The sequence below is a fragment of the Numida meleagris genome, chromosome 5 (assembly GCF_002078875.1).
Source record: "Numida meleagris isolate 19003 breed g44 Domestic line chromosome 5, NumMel1.0, whole genome shotgun sequence".
Classification (NCBI taxonomy): Eukaryota; Metazoa; Chordata; class Aves; order Galliformes; family Numididae; genus Numida; species Numida meleagris.
In genome coordinates, this window is record NC_034413.1 from 32,174,086 (window position 1) to 32,201,434 (window position 27,349).

At 49.9% G+C, this 27,349-nt stretch overlaps 1 protein-coding gene across 9 annotated transcripts in view; it reads right to left on the reverse strand.

The window, feature by feature from the left end:
* Window positions 1-27,349, reverse strand: part of CDH23 (cadherin related 23) — a 128,162-nt gene that overhangs the window by 83,809 nt on the left and 17,004 nt on the right. For all 9 annotated transcript variants that reach the window (XM_021400640.1, XM_021400638.1, XM_021400644.1 and 6 more), the window contains exons 4-6: window positions 10,573-10,715; window positions 8,944-8,991; window positions 8,650-8,742 (exon numbers count right to left, since the gene is read on the reverse strand). In XM_021400640.1, coding sequence (XP_021256315.1) covers window positions 8,650-8,742; window positions 8,944-8,991; window positions 10,573-10,715 — 284 coding nt within the window. The remainder of the gene's footprint in view (window positions 1-8,649; window positions 8,743-8,943; window positions 8,992-10,572; window positions 10,716-27,349) is intronic.

The window sequence follows — 27,349 nt, forward strand, 5'->3', positions numbered from 1 at the left end:
AAGAGCATCTTGAGTCCGCTATATTTTTCCAAATTTGAGGAAAGGGAGAAAGAGAAGAGCCAAGCCTCCCTGGGAGGCAAAGCCTTTCAGTTAAATGTATCATGAAAAAGAAAACTTCAGTCACTGCCTAAAAAGGTTTTTGACAGGTCTTCATTTGTAACCCACAAACAAATGCAGCCTTTCATGCTCCACGGACTCTGATATTGCTTTGTTGCAGACATGAACCCAACTTGCCAGTGAAAAGCCAGTGGAGCAACCATATTAAAGAAGCTTTCTTCCCCACTTCTGGGCACACCTGAACTCTTTCATTTCAGGAACTGCACCTAAGTTCTTGAGAACACACCCTGAATACCTGGAAATCACTCCAAACCATTTAAATTGCTTGGGATGGACCAGCTCAAGTCAAGCCTAACAAAAATGGCATTAGGATATGAGATGGAAGGCAACAGAGCTTTGCACCAAGGAAGCCTTCCTTTTTAGAGATTTACAAACCAAGCCAAGACTAGAAATACATATTTTAGCTACACGGTGCAAGTCAGGCATGCTTTTCATTCGTAATGTTGTGCTAATTTTGGTTCCTCACGTTCCTTCTGCAAAGCCCCAAGACCTCGTGTCAGCTGTCACCCCATCCCTCCTCCCAGCAGTGGGACGGGCGGCCACACAGCCCAGGTTTGTCACCAGCCAGAGGAATCCTCTAGAAACAGAACCTGCAGGAGAGAGATAAGCAGCATCTCCTCCGCTCATCGGAATGCAGGGAAAAGACCAAAACAAATATTAATGAGAGGCACTTAGCTGTGCCTGTTCGGCAATCAATAACGCGCGACAAGGAGCACAGTCAGGCTGCAGACTGCATGTTGGGGCTGGGGGTCGAAATTGGAGGGGTCTTCTGCTAACCCTCTCCTCCAGGTCATGCCAGCCACCCTCCAAATTCCTGTACCCAGCACCTGTTAGAGAGGCAGGGGACCAGAGCAGTGACAAACACTTCTCGTGGTTGCGTGTGATTATGATGTTCACCTAGAATAGCAAGGTTCCCCTTCTCTTTCTTATTTTGTTTTTAGTTTTGGTGGGTTTGGAGGGTGTTTTTTTTTAAATCGCGCCCTCACATTTATTTAGAAGTGTGGTCTTTTGGCCGTGCCTCTGAGACTCTGTGCAAGTGGCGTTTGTGCAGCAGGTTTCACTGGGAGGAGACAGCTCTGAGGGTCTCCACTTCCATGTCCTCCATGGGATGTGGCCCAAGCAGCAGGGACTCATTGGGGCCAATGTCTGCAAGAAGCAATCATGCAGCTCCAGACCATGATGTTTACCTTTCTGTGCTTATTTTGCACAAAACCTTCACCCCTTGCTAGCCTGGCTACTCCACCATGTTGCCTCTATGGGAACAAATCCGACACCCACTAGCATGCTGTGGGCATGAGGGATGGGTTAGGAACAAGGGGATGTGGCCAGGGGACGCTCCCCCCACCTGCGCTCTTTCAGCAGGATTCCTGGAGCGGCCTCCGAGGGCGCTTGGTGGCTCCCGCGTTGCTGGCTGAGGGAACAGAATGACTTTCAGCTCAATTACCCTTCACATTCTGATTCCATAACGCTCCGATGAGGCTTTTTAACCAAAACCCAAAAAAAGCATGCCTGCTGCAGCCCGACCTCAAGCTCAAACGTGCAGAAGGGATGGGACTCGTCTCCTGCCCCACGCTGCCCACCCCCTCCTGCTCCTCTCCTGGCCAGGCACCCTCCTGCTGGAACCAGGGGTTAAGAGGATGATGATGACGGACTGGTGATGAGTCACATTGTAGAAAACCTGTTCACCCAGCAGCTTGGGTAGGTGGGCGTTCAGGGCACTTAGAAATGAGGTCTTTGAGGCAGAGGCACCAAGGTGCCATCAAGGGGAGGCAAACCTGCCTGTACCCAGCTGGATGCATTTCCACCAGGGCTGGAAGCAAGAATTAATTGCTGGTAGTTCCGGGACCGTGCAGCTCTGAGGACCTCACCAGCCCTACCCACTTTACAGATGAGGTTAAGGACCAGGGTACGAGATGCACAATTAAATAGTCCCTGAAAACTGAGGGACAAATAACATGCTAGGATCCAATCCTTATTGCATGCACTGCGTTGAGATACCAAGTGGCTCTCCCCCACACCTTGCATGCATGTGCACATGCGTGTGCACAGTCTGCCCCGTGAGCTGCTCGTGACAGGAAGGAGCACAGGCTGACATTTGGAGAATGAGGTGGAGTGGCAGAAATGCAGCAGGAGCTGGGAAGGGCTGGGAGGAGGCAAGGACACCGCAAAAGCCTATTTGCAAAGCTCATTTGCTGCACATTTGCCCGATTCTGCCGCTCGGAAGGGAGCGGGGCTGATGTCAATATTGCGGCATTGGGGATGGTGGCAGCAGACACCCAGAGCAGAGCAACACCTACAGGAAGCATATGCAGAGCAAAGGACTGCAGCTCCATCTGAAGCCAAGTGCAGCACCAGCTGCTCGCCCAATTTTGCCAAGAGCACCAAAAGAGAGGTGCGAATCACAGCAGTGAGAGCTAAGGAACCCTTCCTAAGGCACATCTGAATTTGGGGGAAAAACATGCTCTCCAAGTCGCCCATGCAACAAATCCCCAAAATTAAAGTTCTCAGACTTTTCCTTTTGGAACAAAACTGCCTCAAATGCCACATACTCCATTTTCATGCTGTCTTCATTATTCACCCACTGACAAAATAAATCAAAGGCATTATAAGTTTCAACAGCAATTAATGGTGGAAATTAGGCAATGGCTGCCTAACACTGATTGAAACCTTTTCCTCAGTCAAATTCCTCCCATTTGTAATGGAACTGATGCGAGCAGTTCCGTTCATATATAAATATTTCAAAAAATACAGAGATACTGATTTATTCTGTTATTTTACCACAAAATATGACCAGCGGTAGAGAACTTATTATACATGACCATCCCCGACATTACAAAATAATAAAACATAAAATGCAATTCTGAAAAAGAAATTGGACTGAACCTGTCGCGCGAGTGATTTTTATCGTCCTTTTGAAGCACCACTTCTGCACGGCTTTCCTGTCAAGGCCCCTAAATATTTCTATCTTAATTAAAAACAGCATTTTTACTGGAAAAAAACAACCAACTCCCTTTGGCAAGAGTTTTGTGCCACCCATCCTGAGCGGCACCCTGAGCTCGGGGATGGGTTTGGGACCCCTGCAGCACAGTGGTGTTGCTCACACATGGTTTGCTTCCTCTTTTCTCCTCCCGCTGGGCCAGATGGGACCAATTGCAATGGCAATCCATTCAGAGCTTTGTAAGGTGGTGTCTGGATCTACCACGATGCCAGCCTGGGTCTCCGCACGCCATGCTTTCCACCTGGCTGCGGTCACAGCCCTGCAGGTCCGTGGGCTGTACCCAAGCCACCCTTCCCACCTCTGTCCAAGCTGTTCATTGCTTCTGCACACTGCTTTTCCTCCCTCTGCCCTAAGATGATTTCTTTGGCTCTGTGAACCTCATTTTCCCAGCACGACCACTGCTCTGTGGAGGCACTGAATTGCTTGCTGCCCCACACCGGCTTTTCTTCCAGCTCCAAATGGGTTTTTTTCCCCCTTTTCCAGCCTTCCCGTCCCTTTCCCCACCCCAGCACCGCACTGGTCAGAGCAGCACGACTATTTCTAATTTCCAGGCTGCCCCCCCCCTTGCTGCAGCATCCAGCCAGAGCCAGCCCAAGTTTTGCCTCGTGGAAATGACTGTTATCTCCAGGACACTTTACGCATTACTTCCACGCCATTTGGAGTTTTCCGCCCCAGTAGTTTCTGTTGTGTCTCTCATTTCACTCCTCGGGCACGTGTTTTAAAGACCCAGGGTCTCCTGTTCTGCCAGACCAGGGAATGGGCTGACAGACAGCAACTTGCCCCCTCCCTGGGGGACTTCAGGACATCACCAGGACCCTGAGACTCTCTCCATCTGGCGTCACAGTGCATGCACTGGTGATAATACCAAAACTCACATGCCGGAGACCTTCAGAGGTGAGGATCATACAATCACAGAATCATGAGGTTGGAAAAGCCCTACCAGCTCACCCAGCCTATCCCCAGCCCACCCTCACCTGCCCACATCCCTCAGTGCCACATCTCCACAGCTCTAGAACACCCCCAGGGACGGTGACTCCCCCACCCCCCTGGGCAGCCTGTGCCAATACATCACCCCTATTTCTGAGGAGAAACGTTTCCTAATACCCCGCCTGTAGCAGTGGGTATCTATCAATACTCACCAACTCAACTCAGAGCCAACATGCATCCTGCCATAGAATGGCCTGGGTTGGAAGGAACCCCAAGGATCACCAAGTTCCATCCATAGCCATCTCCAGAAGCCCAGCAGAGTAAGCTCTGATTCTTGGTACATTATTGGGCTCCTGTGCTCCGTGCCTGCAAATTCCAGGAGACAGTCACAGCGCAGCCACTCCATCACAAATGAGAAAGGGCATCCCATGGCATGGCCACCAAAATCATGACTCAGCAATTTTCTGCATATAAAGATGTATTTTAACATCCAATCTATAGAAATGGCCCCATCTCGGCAGATCACAAAGGCTGCGGTGGAGAGGGGAGGGAGAAGCCTGCGTTTCTTTGAGGGATATTACTTCCTACCTAGTGATTACAGAGCAGATGAAACCCTCTCAGAAGAGATTATCTCATCCAGCTAAGAGATGGCTTTTTAATGGACGGACAGTATACCCGCCTTTAAGGCTGCTGAAGAGAAAGCAGACCCTTCAAACATGGCTCTGCTTCCACTAGTTTACCAGCCAAAATTAGAAAGTAATTAAAGGTTGCTCAAAAATAATAATATAAAAAATGTGAAGAGGAAAAACATCACAGCAAACACAAGGTGACCAGATCTCTGAAGCCAAAGAGACTGCATGGAGTTCATTCTAACCTGTGTATTTTGTCCAAACAAGTATGGACATCCCAAAGGAGAGGCTGGAATGGAATTCCTTGTGCTAGTGGTTGGATGAGCTGTGTTTTGTGTTCCTACACAGCAGTGTGGATGCTCGCCTACCCAGAACAGGGAACCAACTTGCTTCTGGCCAATGATGTTTAATGAGCAGAGCCTGAATAATTCACAAATTTGTTTCTCATCTCTCCAGCAAGTTACAAACAAAAACCAACACCACAACAACCAAACACCACCATAAATAAATGAATTTGCATGGGAAGTGCTGCAGAGGAGTTCAATACATTGTGGATTCTGTGCACAGAGGTGGCAATGGGAGGGAAAAGCTGGATTTGGGGGGGGTCAATTATTCATCGTAAATTATTTGCACCGCTCTCAACTCCGCACAGAAGCATAAGGGAACGAGAAGAAAAACAGAGAGCAGAGAGGAAAAAAGAAAAAGAAATGAGGAAGGAAAGCATCCAACAATGATTACAGACTGCTTTACCGTGTAGTGGGAACACCATTCTTAACAGCTCTGTTATCGTTGCCTTCAATTCAAAGCCTCTTTGTTTAAAGAAGGGGGAAAATAACCCAAAAGGTGCCTTGGTGCATGCAAGGCAATGGCCAATGGGCTGCAGCTGAAGCTCATGCTCATCGCAGCTGCTTCGTATGCGCAGCATCAGCCCTCAGAGCCATTGCTACAGAGTTATACGAGCCCCTGAAGGTTCCCGGGCAGGATGGCAGGGAACCTGATGTAATTACCAACATTATTACCATTAAAGAAAAATAATAATTTTAATTACAGCTAGGGCTTTGGGGGCTTTCTCTGGTCCTCCCCATCCCTGCTCACCAGTGAGCATGGCCTTCTTCCAGGCTGTGTAATGGGACAGGGCAGGATGGCCCCCTCCTTTCTCTCCCCTTTCTGCACAATTGAAAAAAAAACATCAAAGAAGTGCTGTTTTCACCACACCAATGCAAACGGCAACCAGTGGTGGCTCATGAAAACGCAGTCCCACAGGCTACCCTGTGACCTCTGAGATCCCCAAAATCATGGTACCCCAGGGCTGGGTGAAGATGAGGAGGGCACGGGAGAGGTGAAGCGTGAGGGCTGCACACAGGAGGAGCACGAGCCCTGAAGGTCAGCGCAGCAAGCGGGCAAGCGGCTCACTGACGGATGCCAGCAGCACCACGGGGCACAGGCAACGGTGCACACGTCCTCGCAAACTGGAAAGCCATAAAAGTCTATTACAGCAAATCAAACAGCAGTCAGCATGACAGCCATTAGCCTGAAATGAATACACGAGAACTTAATGAGCTCTGTCGAGGCCAGCTTGGTGAATTAAGTTGCCAATTCTAGCAGGATTCCCCTTTCTTTACAGACTGGAGAGCGCCCGCGCTGCCTTGTTGCCTCCCAATGAGTGGCCAGCAGTGTGCCCTTGCCCAGACGAGATGTGCCATTATGCTGGAGCCACCCCATGTCCCATACCGACCCATGTGCTGCATTTTTGGGCAGGGATGGCGAGGACCTGCTGAGCACAGGACATGTGCAGCAGCTGCCCTATGCCCTCGGAGCCATGGTAAAGCTGGGTGCCCACTGCCCTTGTCCCCAGCTTGTGCTGGAGAAAGGCAGCCCATGTCCAAATAATTCACGTTCACGAATCAAGCGGACTGCGGAAAACGCTGGGACGGGTGTTTAGAGGCAGTATTGTTTTTAAAGGTCAGTTTACTTCATGTTCCATTTATTTATGCACACTCTTCTTTTGACTTTCCCAGCGCCGCACAATAGCGGCGAGGTTTAAATGGCCTTTCTGTTGCTGCTCCATTAGCTAGGACAACTGCAAATCGATACATCCATTTATCTCAAAATTAAAAAGAGAAAAACCCTCATTAGTTGCCAATTCTGCACAGGGCCAGTCTATGCAAAACCACAGGTGTTTCTGCTGGTCTGCGCTCCATTCTGAGCTCCCATCCCCACTCATTCATTAGCTGGAAGTGGTCTTTGAGACAGTGCTTGCAGCCTCACTGCTGGCCCTGGGCTGCTGGAGCATGGGCACAGCCTGGGGACAGTGTCGTCTTCTATCATGACTTGCTTCCTGTGCCCCCACCAAGCTCCAGCTGCTTGTGGCCAAAGCAGGAGGGCACCTCTGCCTCGAGATCTGCAGGGGCAATGTCTCTGCCCACCCCCTTGTGGGCTGCAGCCATCAGAGGGACCCCATCCATCCCCTGCCTGCACGCAGTCTGCCAAGGAAACGCCGTCTGCCCAGCAGAGGAACAGAAGTGCTTGCAGGACGCTGGCTGAGCAACGGGTTTGTGGCTCATTACCTCTGGTTGGTGCCCTTGCTTAAAGATCATGGATGGAAACTGAGAACTGGCACAGAGTGCCTTGTAATTAGATTAGGCCAACCTCCAAAGAAGCGTGGCTCTAATGGCTGAGCGATTACATGGGGGACTATACCAGGCTGAGCCCTGAGCACTCACAGCCCTCATTTCCTATGCAGCACCTTTGCCCTCCCTGCTCCCCAGGTTTGACACAGAGGTTGAGGGCTGACGCATGGAAGGCTTCATCATAGACTCACAGAATCATGGAACCATTTGGGTTGGAAAAGCTCTCTCAGCTCACCCAGCCCATCCCCACCTGCCCACTGCCCACGTCCCTCAGTGCCACATCTCCACAGCTCTGCAACACCTCCAGGGACGGTGACTCCCCCATCTCCCTGGGAAGCCTGTGCCAATGCATCGCCACTCTTTCAGAGAATAAATGTTTCCTAATTCCCAACCTGAAGCTTTGCAATATTGGCTCTTAAGGAGAGTAACGAAAGACAAGCATCTGTTGAAATCCAGAAGTCCAAGCAGAAATTGAGAGTGTGGAGCAGCTCGTGCAACCCCTGCCAAGTAATTTCTGCACCATCCATGCTGTAAGGAGAAGAAGAAATGGCTCTGGCTCCATGCCACCCAGGAGAGAGGTTTCGGGTGACATGGTGCAAGGCGGGCAGCACGACCAGGAGACGAGCTCCTGGCCCCCACATCATAGGCTGCCTAACACAGAGCTCATCCTTGTGGCAGGGCGAGCAGAACCCAGCCCAGCACAGTGAGATAAACCGTGGTAATGTTCATACCTCTCCATAATTGGAGGCTGCTTGATCTCACACACATGTACTTGACCTCACCCATGCCCTGCGCTGTGCTCAGGGAGGAATAGGGAACAACAGGAGAGGCTTCATCCACAGGAGGACATGGAAAACTCTATTTTAAACACAATGTCCTGGGCTGATGTCCTGCCATCCTCCTCCTAGCACTAGAAGCTTGGGAGGCATCTTCTGCCAAACCGAGTGCTATGTGCAGAAGCACTCCGTAAGAAGGTGCCAGCACAGAGAGAGCATGTCAGAATGCTATGGAAACCTATCCTTGGAGATATTCAACACCTGGGCTGGATAAAGCCCCGAGCAACCTGATATGACATGATATAATCTCTGTTTTAGTGGGAGGCTGGGCCAGGTGACCTCTGCTGGTCCCTTCCCACCTCCATCATTCCAAGTCCTCATTTCCCACCTCCATCGCTCCAAGTCCTCATTTCCCATTTCCATCATTCCAAGACCTCATTTCCCACCTCCGTCATTCCGGGCCCTCACAGGACAAGTCCTGCTTGCCCCAAGCCCCATCATTTTGTTCCTCCTCACCACTGAGAGCCTCCAGGATAGGATACTCAGCAGCAACCGCACGGTGAGGCACCTACCTCGGGGATGCGGACGCTGTAGGGCTGGTTGTGGAATCGCGGTGCATTGTCATTCACATCTCCCACTTGGATGTTGACCGTCCCCTTGATCACCTGTGGCCGTAGGGATGAGGACAGGGAGTGGGCATCAGCCTTATGCATGGACTTAGGAGCTAACATGAGCTGGTGGCTGCTTTCCCCTGCGTTGGCTTGCCATGGTGCTGCCCCCAACCCTCTCCCCAGGGCGAGGGCGACCCATCCCCTCCTCTCCCCTCTGCCCATGCCGCAGACCATGAAATGAGAAGTCACACTTACCCCCTGGCTGTCGCTGACGGAAAATTCAACCGTGAATTCTGACTTGGTCTGAAAGGGAAGGAGAAGAAAAACATATAATTAAAGATACCGGAGTGTTTATCTGCAGATGGCAGGCTTGGGACTTTTAGCCAATATTATTACATGCAAAATGCTTTCAGGACCTTCAAAAGAAGAGAAGGGGTGCTTGAATGCAATTACCTCCATCGAGGATAAGTGCTGAGAAGCATGGCTGCTAGCAGGGCTCCAGCAGACTCGCAGCACTAAGAAATACCCTGCTAGGGTTGGGAAGATAGAGGGAACCTCAGCTCCCAGCCTGCAACTGAGCTCTCAGAGTGCTGCTGCCACCTTCCCAAAGCTACCTGGCCCCTGGGATATTGCATTGCTGGGAACACTGGGATGAGAGAAGGGAATTAATGGGTTGAAACCCCCTAAGCACATTCAATAATCCCTGTGCAGTCCTCCGTGGCCCTTGTTGCTTTAACTGATTTAACAGCTTGTCCTGAAACTGCGATGTATTACAGTCGCAGGTGCTGGGGTGAGAGACACGCTGGTGAGAGGGGAATGTTTGGGTGTCAGGAGCAGGATATTGTTGGCAGAGGCAGGGCTGTTCTTCCTGACCTTTTTTTTCCCACCAGCAATCGTGCTGCTCATGTTTTACCAAGGAATGCTGCTGGAAGGACAGCCCAGCTCTGACCACCAGATCTACCTGGTAGTTTGGTCCCCAGCCCCAGCCAAGCATCCTGCAGTCCCCAGCATCCCTCTGCACCGCAGTCCCTGCCTGCAGCTGGAGCACTGAGCACAGCAGCATGCGATGCTCCTGCTCAGTGCTCAGCTGGAGAGCAGTGGGGAGCAGCTCCCTGTGCTGCAGACTTGGGTGATTTATTCCAAACAAGAGTGGCATAGGGACAAGCAGCAGCAGTCAGTGCTCAGACTGGGAGCTCTGCTTGCAGCAGGGCAACAGTTCATCTTACAGAAGGTTTTGGGGAGCAGCTTATGCCACATTTGCCCAACCCACCACCCCCAGGCCCCTAAACTGGTTAATTCAACCCGTCTCCTGACTGGGGTGATGCCTGCAGGCAAACGGAGTGGCGGGAGCACAAGGGACAGGGCAGCCCTGCTCCTGGGACATCCACCCTGCTGTATCTGCTCAGGGAGGGACAGGCAGTGGGGAAGGAAGGAAAAGCAGGAGACAAAAAGCACCCTATTGAGCATTTGGTCTTAAGAACTGGGTATACAAAATAACCAGAGAAATCTGCCACACTCATGTCTGCCCACACCCCTCATTGTAGTGCGTACATTTTTCGGCTCAGGGTTTTTCTTTCTTGGCAAAAAAACCAGTTTTCCTTCTAATCTTTGTGGGAGTGAAAAGACTTTAAAAATAATCATTTTGCCTCTATATATTTGGCTCCTTCCTCTTTTGCTCTGTTTTGCCTCTCCCTGCATCATTTATCTTGCTGCAACTCCCTCTGCCTTTCCAAGCCTTTCTCTCTCCCCTGAACTGTTATTTTCCCCTATAGGTACAAGAACTTGCTCTCCTTTCCCCACCACTTCCCTCTGATGGCTTTCTATGCCTGGATTTCTTGATTGCATGCAGCCAGATGGGGAGAACCCCAGGCAGAGCTGTGTTACCTCTCTGTCCAGGGGCTGCCGGAGCCAGACAACTCCGGTGACGCTTTCCACAGCAAAGAACCTGCTGGCCTCCTCCCCTACAACACCAAACACCAGCGGGTCGTTGTCCAGGTCACGGGCCAGCAGCTGGGTCACCGAGGAGCCTACAAGACAGAGAGGGAAGAAATCATCAGTGAAATGATCTCATGGGGAGGTTTAGATTGGGCATTAGGAATGATTTCTTCATGGAGAGGCAATGGGATGGGCTGCCCAGGGCAGTGGTGGAGAGCCCATTCCTGGAGGTGTCAAAGAGACATGTGGATGTGGCACTAAGGGATGTAGTTTGCTGATGGGACTCAGTAGGTCAGGTTGGTGGTTGGACTTTGTGATCTTGAAGGGCTTTTTCAACTGAGAGCATTCTATGGCTCTACAAAATCCTGAAAATACACAGCACGCCAGGGAACACGTCTTCTGCTTTCCTTCCCCGAGCCACTCCCCAACTATTTTCCCACAGCATTACCATTCCTCAAATACAGCAGTAAGAGGAATTGCGTGGTGCTACCATTCCCTCCTGCACAGACAAACAGTACGACATCCCCTCTCCTCCTCTCCCTTATCAGAACAGAAAATTACAACAGTCCATCAGAATCATGGCCATCCAGCCATCCAGGGCACCAAAGATGGTGGAAGAATCCTTGATCCTTTTAAAGCAAGGGCCCACAAACCAGGCTGCCACAAGTGTTGGGTGTTTCTCTTTGAAGGTGGAAATGCAACGCATGGGAAAATGACTGGAACAGCAATAATGGCAGGATTGTGTCTGCTGTGTACAAAGGCAGCAGCTTTGGACCTTTGGAGCCACCTTTTGCAGAGCTGTATTTCATACATTTTTCCCCGCTGTCTCCTCCCCTGCGTGGCATTTTTGCCTTTTCTTCAATATGCTTTCACAGAGGTGCTGAAACACGGCTACGGACACCCAACACATCCACAACCCCCTCTTGGGCAGCACAAGGGCACCCCACAGTCCTAAAGCATGAGAGTGACCTGTCTTGGAGCAGGAGGGATGCTCAGCACCATGGCAAGTAGCGCGACCCAGGCAATTACAGACCGCATGGTCCAGCATCAATCACAGCAATAATAATGGAAAAGCTGATACGAGATTCCATTAATAAAGAATTAAATGATAGGAACATAATTAATGCCAGTCAACATAATTTTACGGAAAATAGGCCTTGTCAAACAAACCTGATTTTATTCTTTGATGAGATTACATTTTTTGGCAGATAAAAGTTACTGTGAAGAAGTAATAGACTTTTGCAAGACATTTGACTTAGCGCCATGTGATTTTCTGATTAAAAATTTAGCGCTGTACAATAACCAGCAAGTGCACTCAGCTGAGGACAACCAGCAGGTGCCAGGGCCACTGGCCGCAGGCAGGGACATCCCAGCGCGACGCTGAATTGCTGTCGGCACAAATTCAGGTGACACAAAGATTGACAGCATGGCACACAGCAGGGGGGTGAGAGCAGCCGGGTGAAACGCTCGGTAATTTGGATCAGTTTGGATAGAAATAAGAATAATAAAAAAATGGAGGTTTTCACAACCCCACTCCAAACGTCCTCAAAGAAAACCTGGTGGGGCACAATGGCAGAGAAGGGGGGCTTAAAGCCAGTTGTACTATTAGGGTACATTTATGACAAAGAAGAGAAAGGTGACTCAGGCTGTCTCAAGCACATCCACAATGAGAACAAACGTAACACTTAAAGATGACTATTCCAGAGCAGGAAAGTGCAGCAAGGCCCAGTGCCCAAAAGTAGACAAATCTCTTATAGAAGAAAGTACGTCAGCTGGGTTGAGAACTACGACTAACCACTGGAAAATGAAAAAATCTATCTATATCTATATAGACATGTATCTATCCCATTCACCAGTACAGGTTCAGTGCAGTGATGGGTCATGATCAAAGACACTCTGGGTGAAGACCCAACCCACTGTGATCAGGCAATCCGTCAGCAGCATGCCCATCTATTTAATGACTGTGAGTGTAAAGAGATGAAAGGCGACCCTACACCTCAAACTTCACAGTTTTTATATGAAACAAGCTACTGGCTTGGGTTTATTTCAGAGGACATCTGAAGCCATTCTTAGCAAAGGTTTCTTTGCCCCAGGAGATGGACAAGATTGTGACCATGCCCATGACAGTGACAGCCCATAACAAGGACAAGGTAAACCCAGCATCATTTCTCTCTATTTCGCAGAATTTAATGGGAGAAACTGATTTTCCCCCTTTATACCTTGTACAGAAATGCAGACCAACAGGGTATTGGTGATCTGGGGGAGATCCCTATGTACTCCTCCTCTGCTTCAGACCCCTAAAGGTCTCAGCTCCATTTCACAGTGGAAGGGAAAAGATCTTAAAAATCCTGCTGAGCAGCAAAACTGTGTCCCACCTTGTTCTAATCATAGCTGCATTCATGGCTCATGCACTGCAAACCCACTTGTACAAAAAAAATCAGGCAGCAAACGAACGTTTAACTCTTCTCTATCACCCTGCATTCCAGTTACCTCCCGCTGGCAAGGAATTCTGTTCCCAATGTCGGGGTAAACTGGGGACCAGCACGAAGTGGCTGTGAGCTGTGCGCATCCCACCACCCGCACCCCTGGCTGCTGCCAGCCCGCCACATGCAGCCACCTCCCCGCTGAGCAGCGTCTATCACGGGAAACAAGAACCACACGTGCATACAGATGAAAATAACAAATTAAAGAGATGACAAGAAGCGGGCCCCCAAAACAAGAGAAGAAACATCATAATCTCCATGACATCCGTTATTGTGATTTTAGCATGTTTTTGCAGGTTCTCCCCCAGAGGAAGCTAAGTTTAGGTGTGTGGTGCAAAGCAGGCGTGCAGGCTGTTCCTGCATTGAGGCAGCAAGAAGACTGGGAAAGGACTGCAAGAGCAGCACGAGCATCTGCATAGAAAACTGCAGGAAATAACAGCAAAAAGAAGAGGACTCTCCTCAGACAGGGAGTAATACATTCGTCAGAAACCCCTTTTGGAGCATTTGCAAATGAAAAGCAGCGTCTGGGCTTTGCTGAGGGAGCTGCAGTTACCACAGAGCTGAGAACCAACCTGACATGGTCCCAGGCTGAGGAAACAGGGACAAATTATCCTTTTGCAGCGCAAAGTTATGGGCTCCATTTGTTTCCCCTCAGGAATCAGACAGGGCAGTTAAGTGTCTTGATTCCAGCAGATAATCACAATTTATCTTGTCTCCTTTTGCTTCCTTTCTCTCAATCACAGCTACTTCTCTCCCATTCTCACACGTACACAGATTTCCTTCTTTTTCCATGTCTTGAACTCTGATTGACCTTGGGACCTTGTTGTTGCTGTTGGTTTACTCCTGTAGGAGTTTGTTTTGTGAGCTTTGGCTGCTTTATGGGGGGCATGCTTTTTGTAGAATCATAGAGCCGTGGAACCATTCAGGTTGGAAAAGCCCTCTCAGCTCACTCAGACCAAGCCCAGCCCATCCCCACCTGCCCACGTCCCTCAGTGCCGCATCTCCACGGCTCTGCAGCACCTCCAGGGACAGTGACCCCATCACCTCCCTGGGCAGCCTGTGCCACTGCACCACCACTCTTCACATAGAAATGCACCCAGTGCCCAACCTGAACCTCCCTTGGCACAACTTGAGACCATCACCTCTCGTCCAACATTTGCCCCCAAACAGTGAGGGATTCCAGCTTCAACATCTTGCTTTCAGCTACCAACTCCTATTTATTTCTTCTTCTTCACTGGCTTTGCTTTCAAGAAGAGGATGAGGAAGGTGAGTTTTTGGATGCTCTGAGCCCTAAGGCCAGGCAGGGGAATGGAGAATGAAGGGGCACTACAGGGGAGTGCAGCTGCCAGAGCAAGATGCTGACAGCCTGTATGGGGCACGACAGAGAGCACTGAGATGCAACAGGTTTCTAATTAGTTTCTTAATAAGATGCTCTCTTAAAAGGTCTGATCCGTACCCAAGTGGAGTTAATGGGAATCTCTTCGCTGATTGAGCTGGCTTTGGGGCTCAAGGCTTCAGGCATCAGCGGCACTTTAATATTAAAAGCATTTTAATCCCTGTTTGAAAGCCAGTGCCTGTTCCTCCTTGGCTGTTGCCACATGCTCACCCCTCTTGATCTTGGGGTGGATCCTATCCACTGCCTTCCAGCAGCACCTCGGCTCTCGCTCTTCTGCCACCAGCACCTCCACTCCCCTCCTTCAAAAGGGATGGGGACAATGAACCACAGTGTAGGTGCCCCAATTAGCCCAACCCTTCAAACACTCCATGGAAGCATTTGATGGATCTAATTCTGAAATCCAAGCCCCGGTCTTCTCATTTGTCACCTCCTCCCCATTCTTTGCCTGCAATTCATTTTCTCTCTCACCTTTCAGAAAATAAATAAATAAATGTACAAACGAGGAAAAAAGCCCTTCCATGATGTTCTCCCAAATATTTTTCTTATAAAGAAAGAGGAAATGCCAATATTTCTGTGCTGCTGAGCAACTGTACGGCACGTCACCTTCATGCCACGTGGGGGAGGGGAGCCACCAGAAGGAAGAGCATCTCCTATGGGCCCCAGGGGCTCTACGTCCTCATTTCTGCCTTCCTATATCCCAGCCTCACGGAGTGGTTTCCCTGTCCATTAGATGTCTAACATCTAACCTAAATGGTTAGATGTTAGGATGAAATTCTTCACTCAGAGGGCAGTGAGGCACTGGCACTGCTGCCCAGAGCTATGGGTGCCCCTTCCCTGGAGGTGTCCAGTCCCACGGATGGGGCCCTGAGCAGCCTGACCTTCAGCCCATGACAGGGGTTGGAGCTTGATGACCTTTAAGGACCCTTCCAACCTAATCACCTTGCGATTTTGTGGTTAACGTAGATGTGGGCACCCAGTGCCTGCCCACCATGTGCTCCAGATCCCTCTGCAGGGAAGCCCTTGCTTCTTGCAGCTGGGTGAGCCATACCAGCAGAGCTCATGCCATGCAGGCATGCTCAGGTTACACCCTGACCATCATTCAGGTATGCTCAAAGATGCCTCACCTCATACCACATGTACAAGGACAACTCTCTCATCATTTCTACACCTTCCTTCCACCTGGCTGCCAGCTCATTTCCTAAACAAAAACTCAACACACCTTCTCAGGAAGGGTTCCAGCATTTGAGCCCAAAATTTCCAGAGGGACTCTGCAAGGAATATTTCCGCTCCTACTGTTCGAGTTGAGCTCACCATTACAGGCTCCTCTTTCTGGGCAGCAATGGGCAGCATCGGGTTACCCAGCAGCTGCCTCCGCTCCCATCGCTGCCCGTGTGCACCATGCACATCACCCCTTGCCTATGGGAGAGAAAGGATCTCGGCATGGAGGAGACAGGGAAGAGAGGAAAAGCAAATCTGTGCACTCACAATCTCCTCTGAGCGATTTTATCACGCTGAGAGCTGAAAAGCCCATAGGAGAGTCTTCCCTAGGTGCTCAAAGCCAGAGCAGGAGACGGAGCCTATAATTTCACTGCTGCGTTTAGTTATTTTAAGCGGAGCGGTTGGTGTTGAGATGGCATCCATAAGCAGAGCTGACAGGCAGCAGTGAGCCTTGGGAAGAGCCCTTGCTACTCCCCGGCTCTTGGAGGTGGCTGAAGGGATGGCTAAAGCTGTTCAAAAGGAACAGTGAGAGGAGTGAACGATAACCGAGGGCTTTCTTGGTTTCCTTCGCTATTTACGGAGCTCTTTGGTTAGCTTTGCAAGGAAAATGGGAGGGAAAAAAAGAAAACAACACCCCCAGGGAGACGGTGAACATTCTTGACATTTATCATGAAAGTAAAGAGAATCCCCGAGGCTGTCCCAGCAGATGCTGAGCGCGAACGTGGGCAGAAAGGCAACATCCATCCCTCCAGCAACAAACAACACCTACAGCCACAGGGCTAAGAGAGCAACATCCTCCCATCTGCCTTCATACCGGTCTTCTTAAAGCAGCATAGAAAGCAAGCTAGCCAAAAGCTCGTGTCTTCCTGCCAACGGAGGTCACAGCCTTTGCTTGCTTGCTGGCACCTTGGCTCCTTGGAGGCAGCTGCACATGTGTCCAGAGCATCTTCTCCCCTTTTCTCCTGGCTCTCCTTCTCCCTCAGACCCCTTGAGGCCCTGCAAACCTCCAGCCTGGGAGAGCAGGGAGAGCACCAGCAGCACACAAACCCAGCAAGGGCGGGTGTTTCCTGCTGCGTGTGAGCGTGAAAGAAGGAAATAAATACAAATGCATCGATAAAATGGGAGAGTGAAGAAACAAAAGAAGCGCTTGTAAAAGGAGGAGTCCAGGTCTGCTGAGGTATTCCCACTGTAAAAGTGGTTCCTGCACTAAAAAACCCTCTTAAAAATAATTTCCTCTCCACGGTGCCTGAGAGCCTTGTAATTACTAACAATGATCAGAGAGCCATTCATTTCATCCCAAAATTAATACATCACGTTCAGAATGATATCACATTAATTTATCACAAGATTTATGAAACTTGTGCTTTTTCTAATGAGATTTATGCAAATTCTGCTCCATCCATTGTTCGCACTGTAAAAAAAAGAAAAAATAAAAGTTCTGCTCAGGAAGCTGCTCTGTCCAAAAGCTCCATTGATATGTGTCCTTCCTCTGCAGCCCTGCAACAGGGAGTGGACGCTCCCAGCCTGTACTGGGCCAAAACAGCAAAGGAAAACGTTAATCTGAGGTTAGCAGAAACTTCCCTGCAATGAAACCCACTGAGGTGTTAAGCGATGGCAAAGAGTCCCAGCATCCACAGCCACACAGCAGAGCCAGGAGGAGGGAACGTCAGCGTAGCAACAGCACCCATGGGAAGAGCCCCAGTGCCTCTGAGGTACAGACTGACAGGAAGCTGTGGGAAAACCCACCTGGGAACGCCAACCCCTGCCTATAAAGGCAAATCCATCCCCATGCCATGCTGCCCAAGGTCGCCTTGGGCACAGCTCCACGCAGCCCCACGCCCCTCTCCAAAACCCCTGTATGCATCCACACTCGCTCCTCCAGGAAAATCTAGCTAATGCAGGCTTGATTAATGTTTCTGACACAAAGTTTAAACCCTAAATCCATAGGATATCCCTTTCTAATTAATTTTTGAAATAAGAAGCGGCCCAGAAAGTCTAAGGAATATTTCCATTGTTCTTTCCTGCCTTCTCCCAGCCTCCCCACCTCCCTCCAAAAGCAAGGAGTCTGGTTTCCAGCTAATTAAACCATCATGGGGCACAGGATACTCTGTCACAGGTGCCAGCACTAGGCAGGAAATGCCACCCAGTTCTCCAGTACAGATATCACAGCACACGGGGATCAGGCAGAAAAACAAGTCTGTGGGTAATGGTGAGACCTTCACCCTGATTTCCCAGCCTGTATCGATCGCACACCCCTTCCCCAAATGCAGCTTTGAGGTGCTGTGCTCTGACCCTGCAGGCAGCTTGGTACCCAACAGCCGTTCCCTCCCCAAGGTGAGATGGGCAGAGAATTGGAAAAAAATGTAAAACTCATGGGTTGCCTCAATGGCAAGCATTGAGATGAATGGATTGGATGTGCCTGTGGGGGGGGATGCCCATTTAACCCCCAGAGCCCACTCTCAGCAGGATCTGCCGCACCTGCTGGTTCAGTTCCCCATGACACCAGCCCCCTGACAAGCAGTGTGAGCTGCCCTCCCTCAGTCTGCGGGGACCGATGTCAGCACAGCATCGCTTTGCTTCCAGAAACAAGAGACATCTGTGGAACTGCATGAAGCGACCAACAAGCACTGGGACCAAAGCGCTGCACTGCAGAGCTGGTGTCAGCCCCGCTTAGGGAGCAGAGAGCTGCTTTCTGAATAAAGCCAGGCAAGCTGCGCTCTGCCTGCTGGCTTGCAAGAACAAAGATAACAAGGGGCTCCTGACCCTACAAGAGATGAAATCACGGCACCAGGCAAAGAGCTTCACAGGTCAGGAGCAGCAGGCGACCTGTTGCAGCCTCCTTTGCTAACTGCAGCCAGGTGCCTTAGATCTCAAGGATGCTGAGCCAGCTGTACACTTGTGAAGCACTGGCACTGGGAGAGCTGAGTCTTGCCCAGGAGAACAGTGAGCTAATGCATGGCACGAGGTGAACGTTGCTTCTCCTTGGCCACACTAAGCTTTCTGGAAGCACGTCTGGGCATGGGGAAGAAAAGCAGAAGTCTTCTAACGAGGTGCTTTGCTACTTGGTGTAAATAAATGATTTATGAGTAAGATGACACATGGGGTGGTTTGCATCTTACCCAGGCAAGGTAACACAGCTTTGAGTTCATTAGAAAAGAGAGGCTGCTCTCCAATTAATGTGAGGTCAGAGACAAAGTCTGTTTGATTGCAGTGCCCGGGTGAGGTCCCAGGACTCTTTTGGCATTTAGCAGGGCTGCACAACACCACTTCATCAGTGGCACATGAGTACTGCACTGCCGTGCTCCAGGTGCAGAATGCCACCTCTGAGACAGTACTGCTGAGAGCCATGCGTGCCCAGCCCTCCTGCCAAGCTGATCCCTATGGATGGGGACAAGAAAGCCCATCAGCACATTTCATTTGCACAGGGGAATTTGAAGCAGGATTCATTCACATCTTATTTGAAATCTCATCTATGCCTTACAAAAGATGAAGCTTCCCTGGGGTGCTCAGCCTCACAGGGAATACAGAACCCTCTTTATTGGTGGCCCAGCTGCTCTGCTCAGGGAATAAATGCATGCAGCCGTCCTGATGCCAAACATCACTGTATATTTTGCTCCAGCACAAAGTGACATGGACTGTGCACTGCTCACCTCCTGCAAGAACAACTTGGGGGAAACCAGGAATCCCACTGAGTGGCTGAAGGCAGGAGATGGTACCAGTGGTCAGATTATTGTCTGCAGATCCATAAGCAAATTGGCCTTGGGCTGTCATCATAACTCTCCGAGATTTCAAAATGTGTGCTGAGTGAAGGATTCTGCCTCATTATAATGAAGATGCAGCAAAATCCCTGCTGATTTATCTCTCAAGTTGAGTTAGCACCTCTCAATCTTGCAGTAAAAGCAAGTCTCACTAGCTGGGTCAGAAATGTGATGCCCAGAAAGGTCAGTTTGGGCAGGTTACGTTCCCTAGGAAGTAAACAAGCCCCTTAAGAGAACCAGGAGAAGCCAATGGATGCATGGAAGACTTTCCCCAATGGTGACAGCCTGGTTTATACACATCATAGGATGGCCTGGGTTGGAAAGGACCTCAAAGCCCACCCAGCTCCAACCCCTGCTGTGGGCTGTTTGCCTCCAAGCTGTTCAGGTTGCCGAGGGTCCCATCCGTGGCACTGGGCACCTCCAGGGATGGGGCATCCACAGCTCTGGGCAGCATGAAGAGGGGAAAAATGCAACATCCAAGACAGGCAATGTGTCAGCCCTTCCACCATCAGTCCTGGCCTCACAGCTGCCTTCTGACCCAGCACAGTTCCCTGGGGATGTGCCCCATCTAGGACACCTCCCTGCCTCCTGCTCCCTCTCAAATGCCAAAGGGAAGCTGGGGAGAAGCCAGGCAGGTGGTGTCTGGGTACGTGAGGCACAGAGCTTATCTGCCTCCCCACCACCACACTGCGGCAAATTGTTTGTTGATAAATGAGGCTATTTAGGAGCAAGTGATGCCAGCGTTGCGGTTATTAATGAGGCCGACGTGGAGACATTTCAGAGCGGCCCCACGTTCCATTGTCCTCTTGCTCGTGAGTAATGGGGCACTTCAGCCACGGGGCTTCAGAACCTGCTTGGGCTGCTGAACAACAAGTAAAATAAAACTGAAGGAAACAGATGGAGCACACTGGACTGACAACTCTCATGCACTGAGAAAGCCAGACTTCTTGGGTGGAAGTTAGGCAGAGCTCCAGAGTTCAGGTGATGCCAACTGAGAGCGTTCCCCCCTTTCCAACCACCAAAACTCTTCCATTTGCAATGCAAGTTCCTAGCGGCCATAATACAACCTGCAGCATGCTGCTTTCCTAATCTACCACCCTGCGTAGCAAAAATACCCCAAGAAAAAGCCAAAGGCAAGCCCCAACTGGAAGCAGCACTGGTCCAGCTGTTCTTGCAGCACATGGTACACTGCAAAGCACAATGAGAGTGACATTTGTTGAAGCCTGGGAGGCTTGCATGGGGCTATCGCCTCACTTTGCACATCACAGATGTGAAAGCGTGGCCAGGAGAGCAATGAGTGAGAAATAGAGGCAGGTTATTACCACAGGAAACCTTGGAACCGAGCTCTGCGGTTGCTGGTGGGAGTGCAAGGCAGAGCACACGAGCACGCAGCTGTAAATTTGTTTCCGACTTAATATACCCACGAGTGTTTTTCCTTTCCTATGAAAGCATTCCCTTCTGCAAACAAACATCTGGAGATCTCTGCTACAGCTGGACAATTATCCCCAGTGACTAAAGTGTTCAATTAATTTAGCCTTTCTCGTTTGCGAGCCGTCTGCAAAGAGACCGAGGTTTGCAGGAATTTATTTGTTATTTGAATACGTTCAGCGCATGGCTTATTAAAAACATATTTCAGACAAAGGATCTCTTGCTAAGTGCTCCTACGACTGCTGCTCCAAGGGTTGGCAGCCGGCTGCTCGCAGCACGCAGCCGGTCACCGCACTCACGCGGGAGCGTCTCCGCATCGTGATGGAATGCTGCGCCTCTCCAGAAAGAGCTTTCCAAGGGCCCGTGGAAGCACCTGCACAAAAACATTTCCTCTTGCAAGCACGGAGCACGCGGCCTCCTGAAGTGCCTTCAAAACCACAAAACAACCTGCACAGAAGTTGACAGCCCGTGCTCAAAAAAACTCACCCTTAGTCAGATGTGGAATCCAAAATTTTAACGTCCAAACTCAAAACAAAGCCCTATTCTAAATCCCAGCTGCTGGGTTGTTTGAAGGCGAGAAGAAAGCAATCACGGAGGTTTCAGAGGCTGTTCTAAAAGTGGAAAGCTATGAAGAGAAGAGTGATCCTATAAGTCACAGTTTTAGGCTTTTTCTTTCAATTGCTCCAAGGCAGAGCTTTCAAAGCCTCTCTTTGCCCTCAAGCCCTAAATGAGGGAGAAATGGGTATTGACCACCAAATTGAGCATCTATTCGCCAGCAGCTACTTGTACACATCAGGAAGAACAAGGACAAGCCCCAGCCACCTCTGCCTGACAGCTGCAGAATGGGTGTCAAGCATTCCTCCGGCCCCATCAGCCGTAGGAGGACCAGGGATCCTGCAGCACAGAGCACAGGGCAAGGAGACACAGATAAAAACCTCTAAGACAAACCATGATGAGCAGTGAGTATTTTCCTACAGTCAGTAGGAAGTACACCTATTATTCTCCTTCTCCCTCTTTGGGTTGTGCTTTGTTCCAGCCCTTGTCCCTGGCAGGATGCAGAGGGCACGCTGGCCCAGCCAGCACCTAAACCTTCCTCAAATTTGGGCTGAGATTGTATCTGTCCTTATTGAAGAGTGCTAATAAGCCTTATTAACAGAGAGCGACGGAGAATGGAATAAGAGAAGGATTTTCCTTGAACCCAGTGTGCAAGGAATTCATAACTTCCCTAATACCTGTACCGGTAACTGATACTCATGCTCAGTCTATTTTAAAATCAAGCTCTTTCCATAAGAAATACGTAGATACATAGTGTATATATATATATATGTATTCTTATCCTCTTCTAGTATTATTCAGAAGACAGTCCCAAAAAGATCCCATGAACAAAAATAAAATAACATCGCCAGTTGCAACCGCACTGTAAGGTCCAATAGGGCAGAGGGCAATTTGGGGTACCCAGAAGAGGAGGCTGAGGGCAACACGTGGGATGAACCCCACCCCTGCAAGCAGTTCAGGGCATGGGCGGAATCCCATTTGTTATGGGACCTCCAGCACTCCAGACCTTCACCCCCAGACCTCAAAAGCAAACCAAAGGAGTAAAGACCTTGTGCCAAGCCACTCATCTTTCAGCTCAGTCTTGCAGATGATATAATTCCAGACTTTGCAGACTGGAGGATGCCCACGCACTCTCCCATCTCTCCTATCTGTCCCACCCACCCCACAAAGTGAGCCCGCATGTTCCCTGCAGCCCCCCTCGTTTGCAACAGTGCTCTGTGACATGCTTCCCAAATGACTGATGAATCGCACGTTGTTTTTGAGCAACTCACGTGGCTCGCCGGCACGCGGGATGACAGACCTTGGGAACCTCGGCATTAATACCAGAGATTTATAATCAAATCTGTCACGGATGGAGAAGCTTTTTCCCCAAGAACTCTGCCTGAAGGTCGCTTTCCCTGGGCAATAAGTGCAAAGAAACTCCCTCAGCCACCTCAGCCCCCAGGAAAGGGCATGAAGGGGATGGAGAGATGCCCACAGAGCCCCAGCTGCAGGCTTCATGCTGGCTTTGGGACCCCCAGCCCAAACCCCACATCCTCAGCAGGTAGGGCTGTGTTTCTGAGTACGTCTACATTCACCCACAACTGACCCAGCCTCATCCATCCATGTTCAGCTGCAACTAGAGGTTTGAAAACCACTCCTACTCCCTCCAAGCCTTCCCTTCACAAGGATCAGGAAGCCATTGCTGCAGGACGTTTGATGCATGAGGCTACATCTTCCTGTGCACAAATACCATCAAGGAGTTCATGGATGCTGCTGCTTGCTTATATTTCACTGTCAACGCCATGCTATTATTTTTGTAGAGTGACTGCTACTGCAAATCCAGCAGCCAGCAGGTGCCGTGGAAATTGGGGTAAACCTTGGAAATACAACTTCATCCAGCACATTGGTAAAACCCCATGTTATTTGTCATTCAAGGGCAGTGAAGTCACATTGCATAATCTCTCCACCGCAGGATTTCCTCCTAAGATTTCCCAGGTATTCCACTGGTACAGGCAATGTACTGGTGAGCTATGTCTGACTGCTCAAAACAGGGCACATCAGCACAAATTCTGTTGTCTCTGTTGCTACCAAGTTTGCAGGTGGCTGGTAATAGTGGTGGTGCCAAGAGAGGGGAAAAAAGGGTCCTGGAGCATGTCCAGAGAAGGGCAACAAAGCAATTAAGGGTCTGGAGCACTCGTCTTATGGGGAGTGGCGGAGGGAGCTAGGATGGGTCAGTCTGGAGAAGAGGAGGTGCAGGGGAGACCTCACTGCTCTCTACAACTCCTGAAAGGAGGTGGTGGATGGCCTCTGCTCCCAGGTAATGGCAATAGGATGAGAGGTGATGGCCTCAGGTTGTTCCCAGGAAGGTTCAGGTTGGATATTAGGATACATTTCTCCTCCAAAAGAGCACTGATGCACTGGCACAGGCTGCCCAGGGAAGTGAAGGAGTCATCATCCCTGGAAGTGTTCTAGAGCCGTGGAGGTGTGGCACTGAGGGATGTGTCTCAGTGGGCAACATTGGCTGTAGGTGGACGGTTGGACAAGGTGATCTTAGTAATCTTTTCCAACTATAATGATTCTATGTTTCCATAAAGGTATTTGGGACAAGCTTACCCCCTGGAAACCAACCCTGAGACTTCCAAGCATGCCAAGGATATTTGGCTTGGGGACATGAAATCAGCCTTTCTGCTTCTTCTCTCTTCTCCCTGCCAAGACTCATGACCAACATGGGAAGAGCAAGTCAAGACCCTTGGGATAAGTAGAGGCAAAACACCCACTAGGACCTACCCTGGGCTGGGTGGCCATTTCAAGGATCTCAAAATACTCCACCAGGAGGAAACCTGCTTGGAAAGGCACCATACAGCCCTTCCATCCTTCCTAAAGTACACACGTCAGAGTGGGCTGATGGCACGCAGTCCCCATCTCTTTGCTGGCAGAATGGATCAATCTCAACAAAGGAGACTTTAGAGGCTTAGTCAGGGCAACATGAATAAATCCAGTGAATCATTTATTCAGTCAATTTTGGCTGTCTCTAACAATGCACTGTCTGAAAGTTTCTCTGGTGTATTCTTATTTAAAACAATAATCTCTGTGGATAATTCTTAGTCTCCAATTTGTTTAGAAAGCAGCAGATTATAAAACTTGAGCCATTTTGGAAGGACACAGTTGACATTGTGTCGTTTCTTCCCTTGCCCGAGTCTGTTTAAAGGACCAACAGGAATTACTCCAAATAAGGAATTTTCTGTCTTCTAGCCCTGTTTGGCACTATTTGTGGAACACTGCTATCTGCAGCCTTTACTTGACCCCACATACCAGCAGACCCCTACGAACAGACTTGTCCCTGCAACACTCATCCATCTTGTCACAAATCCAAAGACCCACCACAACGCTCTACCAAAAGGGGACTTCTTGCAGCAGAGAGGAGCCAGATTCACAGACTCTGATCCCAGCGCCCGACCCCTTTCTCTCCCTCATTACGGATGAGGTAAATTAGCTGTGACACTCATTAGCTTCATCTCCTAATTAGGGAAAATTAATATTGGTTTTGATAGAAGTGTTGGCTTTCCCAGGCAAAGGTATTATCGACCTCATTATCCTGTTTTGGAGCGAGTTTCATTGCAGAACGTTCTTTATGGGGAGCCCACGGGTCGCAGGCACCCCCTTCCCAGTCCTCCCAGTGCACCCGACCCCATCCCCACCCCACCCTTCCCAAGGCCAGCATCCTGCTAGTACTGCTCTCATGAGGGCAGCCAACGATGCCATGCATCTTGGCATCGCTTCGGACAGCTAATGGCTAATTATTGACTGCCCAATGAAGAGGGTTTTTGAAGAAAGCATGGGAAGAAAAGGCCTGTGTCACTGGGAGGAGCAATTCTGGGAAAGGTCTTCAGTTTTTCACGCTAGGACAAGAGGAGCTTGCACACCTTCCTGCCTTTCAGCTGGACCATGGTAAATGGGGCTGTTGCTCCACATCACATTTTTAGGACCATAATAATCTCTCTGGAGCAGCACCAGCCATCCCTGCCTGCCTGCAGCTGCTCCTCCTCCCAGCTAGCCTTCAGGACAGGCGGCCTGCACCCCTCATGCCCCATTGCCCAGGCTTACTGCAGGACTCACCACCAGCCCTTCTCACAGCTTACGGGGACTCTTGATGGTGCCTAACCAAAGCAGCAGACACTGCTGAACAGAAGGGAAACAGTTGCTACCAAAGTTACATATGAAAATCCACTGTCTTATTCGCACATTAATAATAATAAAGATGTCAGACTGTCAGATAAGAAGTTAATCGCATTCAGAGCACAATTAAAGGTGCCATTAGCCAACCACCTGGGGCCACTTCTGCTTTTCCAGTGCAGTGGGTTTAGCAGATAACAGGCATGAGAACAGGACAGATATCCACGCCAGCCCATTGCCACCACTGTGGGCAGCCCTAACAGCCCTGTGCTCCAGTCAGGGCACCATGTATGTATTTTCTTACTCACTCCAAAGAGGCCGCACGCAGGACACCCCTCTTCCATCCCTTGCCACCAGACTTGGGGGATACTGCACATCTTTACGCTTTCTGCAAGGGCATCCTTTTGCAGTGAGATGTTACCTGCCTGGGAATTTTATTTTTTCCCCCCTCATCCACATGGACCCCTAGTTTATGACCATTTCCATAACTCCAGCGAAGCACACGAGTAATGGCTGCTGGCTGATGTGCTCTCTGCAGCCTTTCCCTCCCAGCTCCATACCTGATGAGACTGCAGACAGCATCAAGTTTTCAGTGTTTTCTGCATTGGGAATTCTTGCTCTGGCTGCAGCCCTTCCCATAGGGCCCAACAGAAGCCAGAAGAGAGCAGCAAGACCCCATAGGAGCATTACTGGCCCCCCAAAGCTCTCAAGCACCCAGTCTGTGCTTGGGAAACTCATTTCAGCCATGAATAACCCTTGCCAAAGCACATGCTAGATGTGGAATGTAAACAGGCAACTGGGCTGAAATTAGGGCACGTGACATTTCTGTTAGTGAAAGGAGAGGTAATCTCCCACCTCAAGTATAACAGTCACTTAAAAAGCCAAATTCCTCCATTTTCAGGCAGTCAGCAAGAAACCCGGGACCGAATCACCCTCCTACCTGAGAACGCAATGGCAGACCGCCCGCACGATGCAGCACACGAGGCTCACCAGAGCAGCCGCTTGACAAAGCAATGCAGATGAATGGAATAAAATTGAGTTACTAAGCATTAAATGTCAAGTGTTTGAAATCTTCCCCCCTTGCGTAAAGAGCAATGTTAATAAATCTTTACGAGAGGGAACGTGGAGCGTGTTCACTCTTTTGACCACCGCTGCAAATGGAGCAGATGTTTTCATTGAGTTGTCCAACAATGCTGCCTCGATCTTTCTTCCCCCGAGTGGTTACAGTTAATTCCAAAGCCATCAACGCACGGGAGCGCTTTGACAGGAGGAACCAATTTATTAACTCCCGCTGCCAATCAAGCGCATTAATGCAGCCATCGCAGGAAGGGGCACTGGCATGCAGCTGTGATAACACGGGTAAAAACCACAATGCCAAGGTGACCACCCTACATGTCCCCTGGTCCCAAAAGTAAGGGAAAAGACAACAAAAGTCAGGACTAAGCCACTGACACAATAAACGCAGCCCAATTGGTACAGTCAGGTAGCTGTAGCAATGCAGACGTTGCCATGAACCTCTTTATTGAAATAAGGATATTTTTGCAAAGAAAAGGGTTAAATATTCTCAGCACTGCTCACTGGGATGGGGGCAGCTTTGTGCACTGACACTTCCCAGCAGCAAGGCTTTTATTCAGCAGTCTCAGTACATGGCACGTATGCGTGTTTCCAGAATGGCTCTCTTCTACCTCCCTATTTTTGTACAGGAACGTGGGGGGTTTCTGTAATGGGCTAGC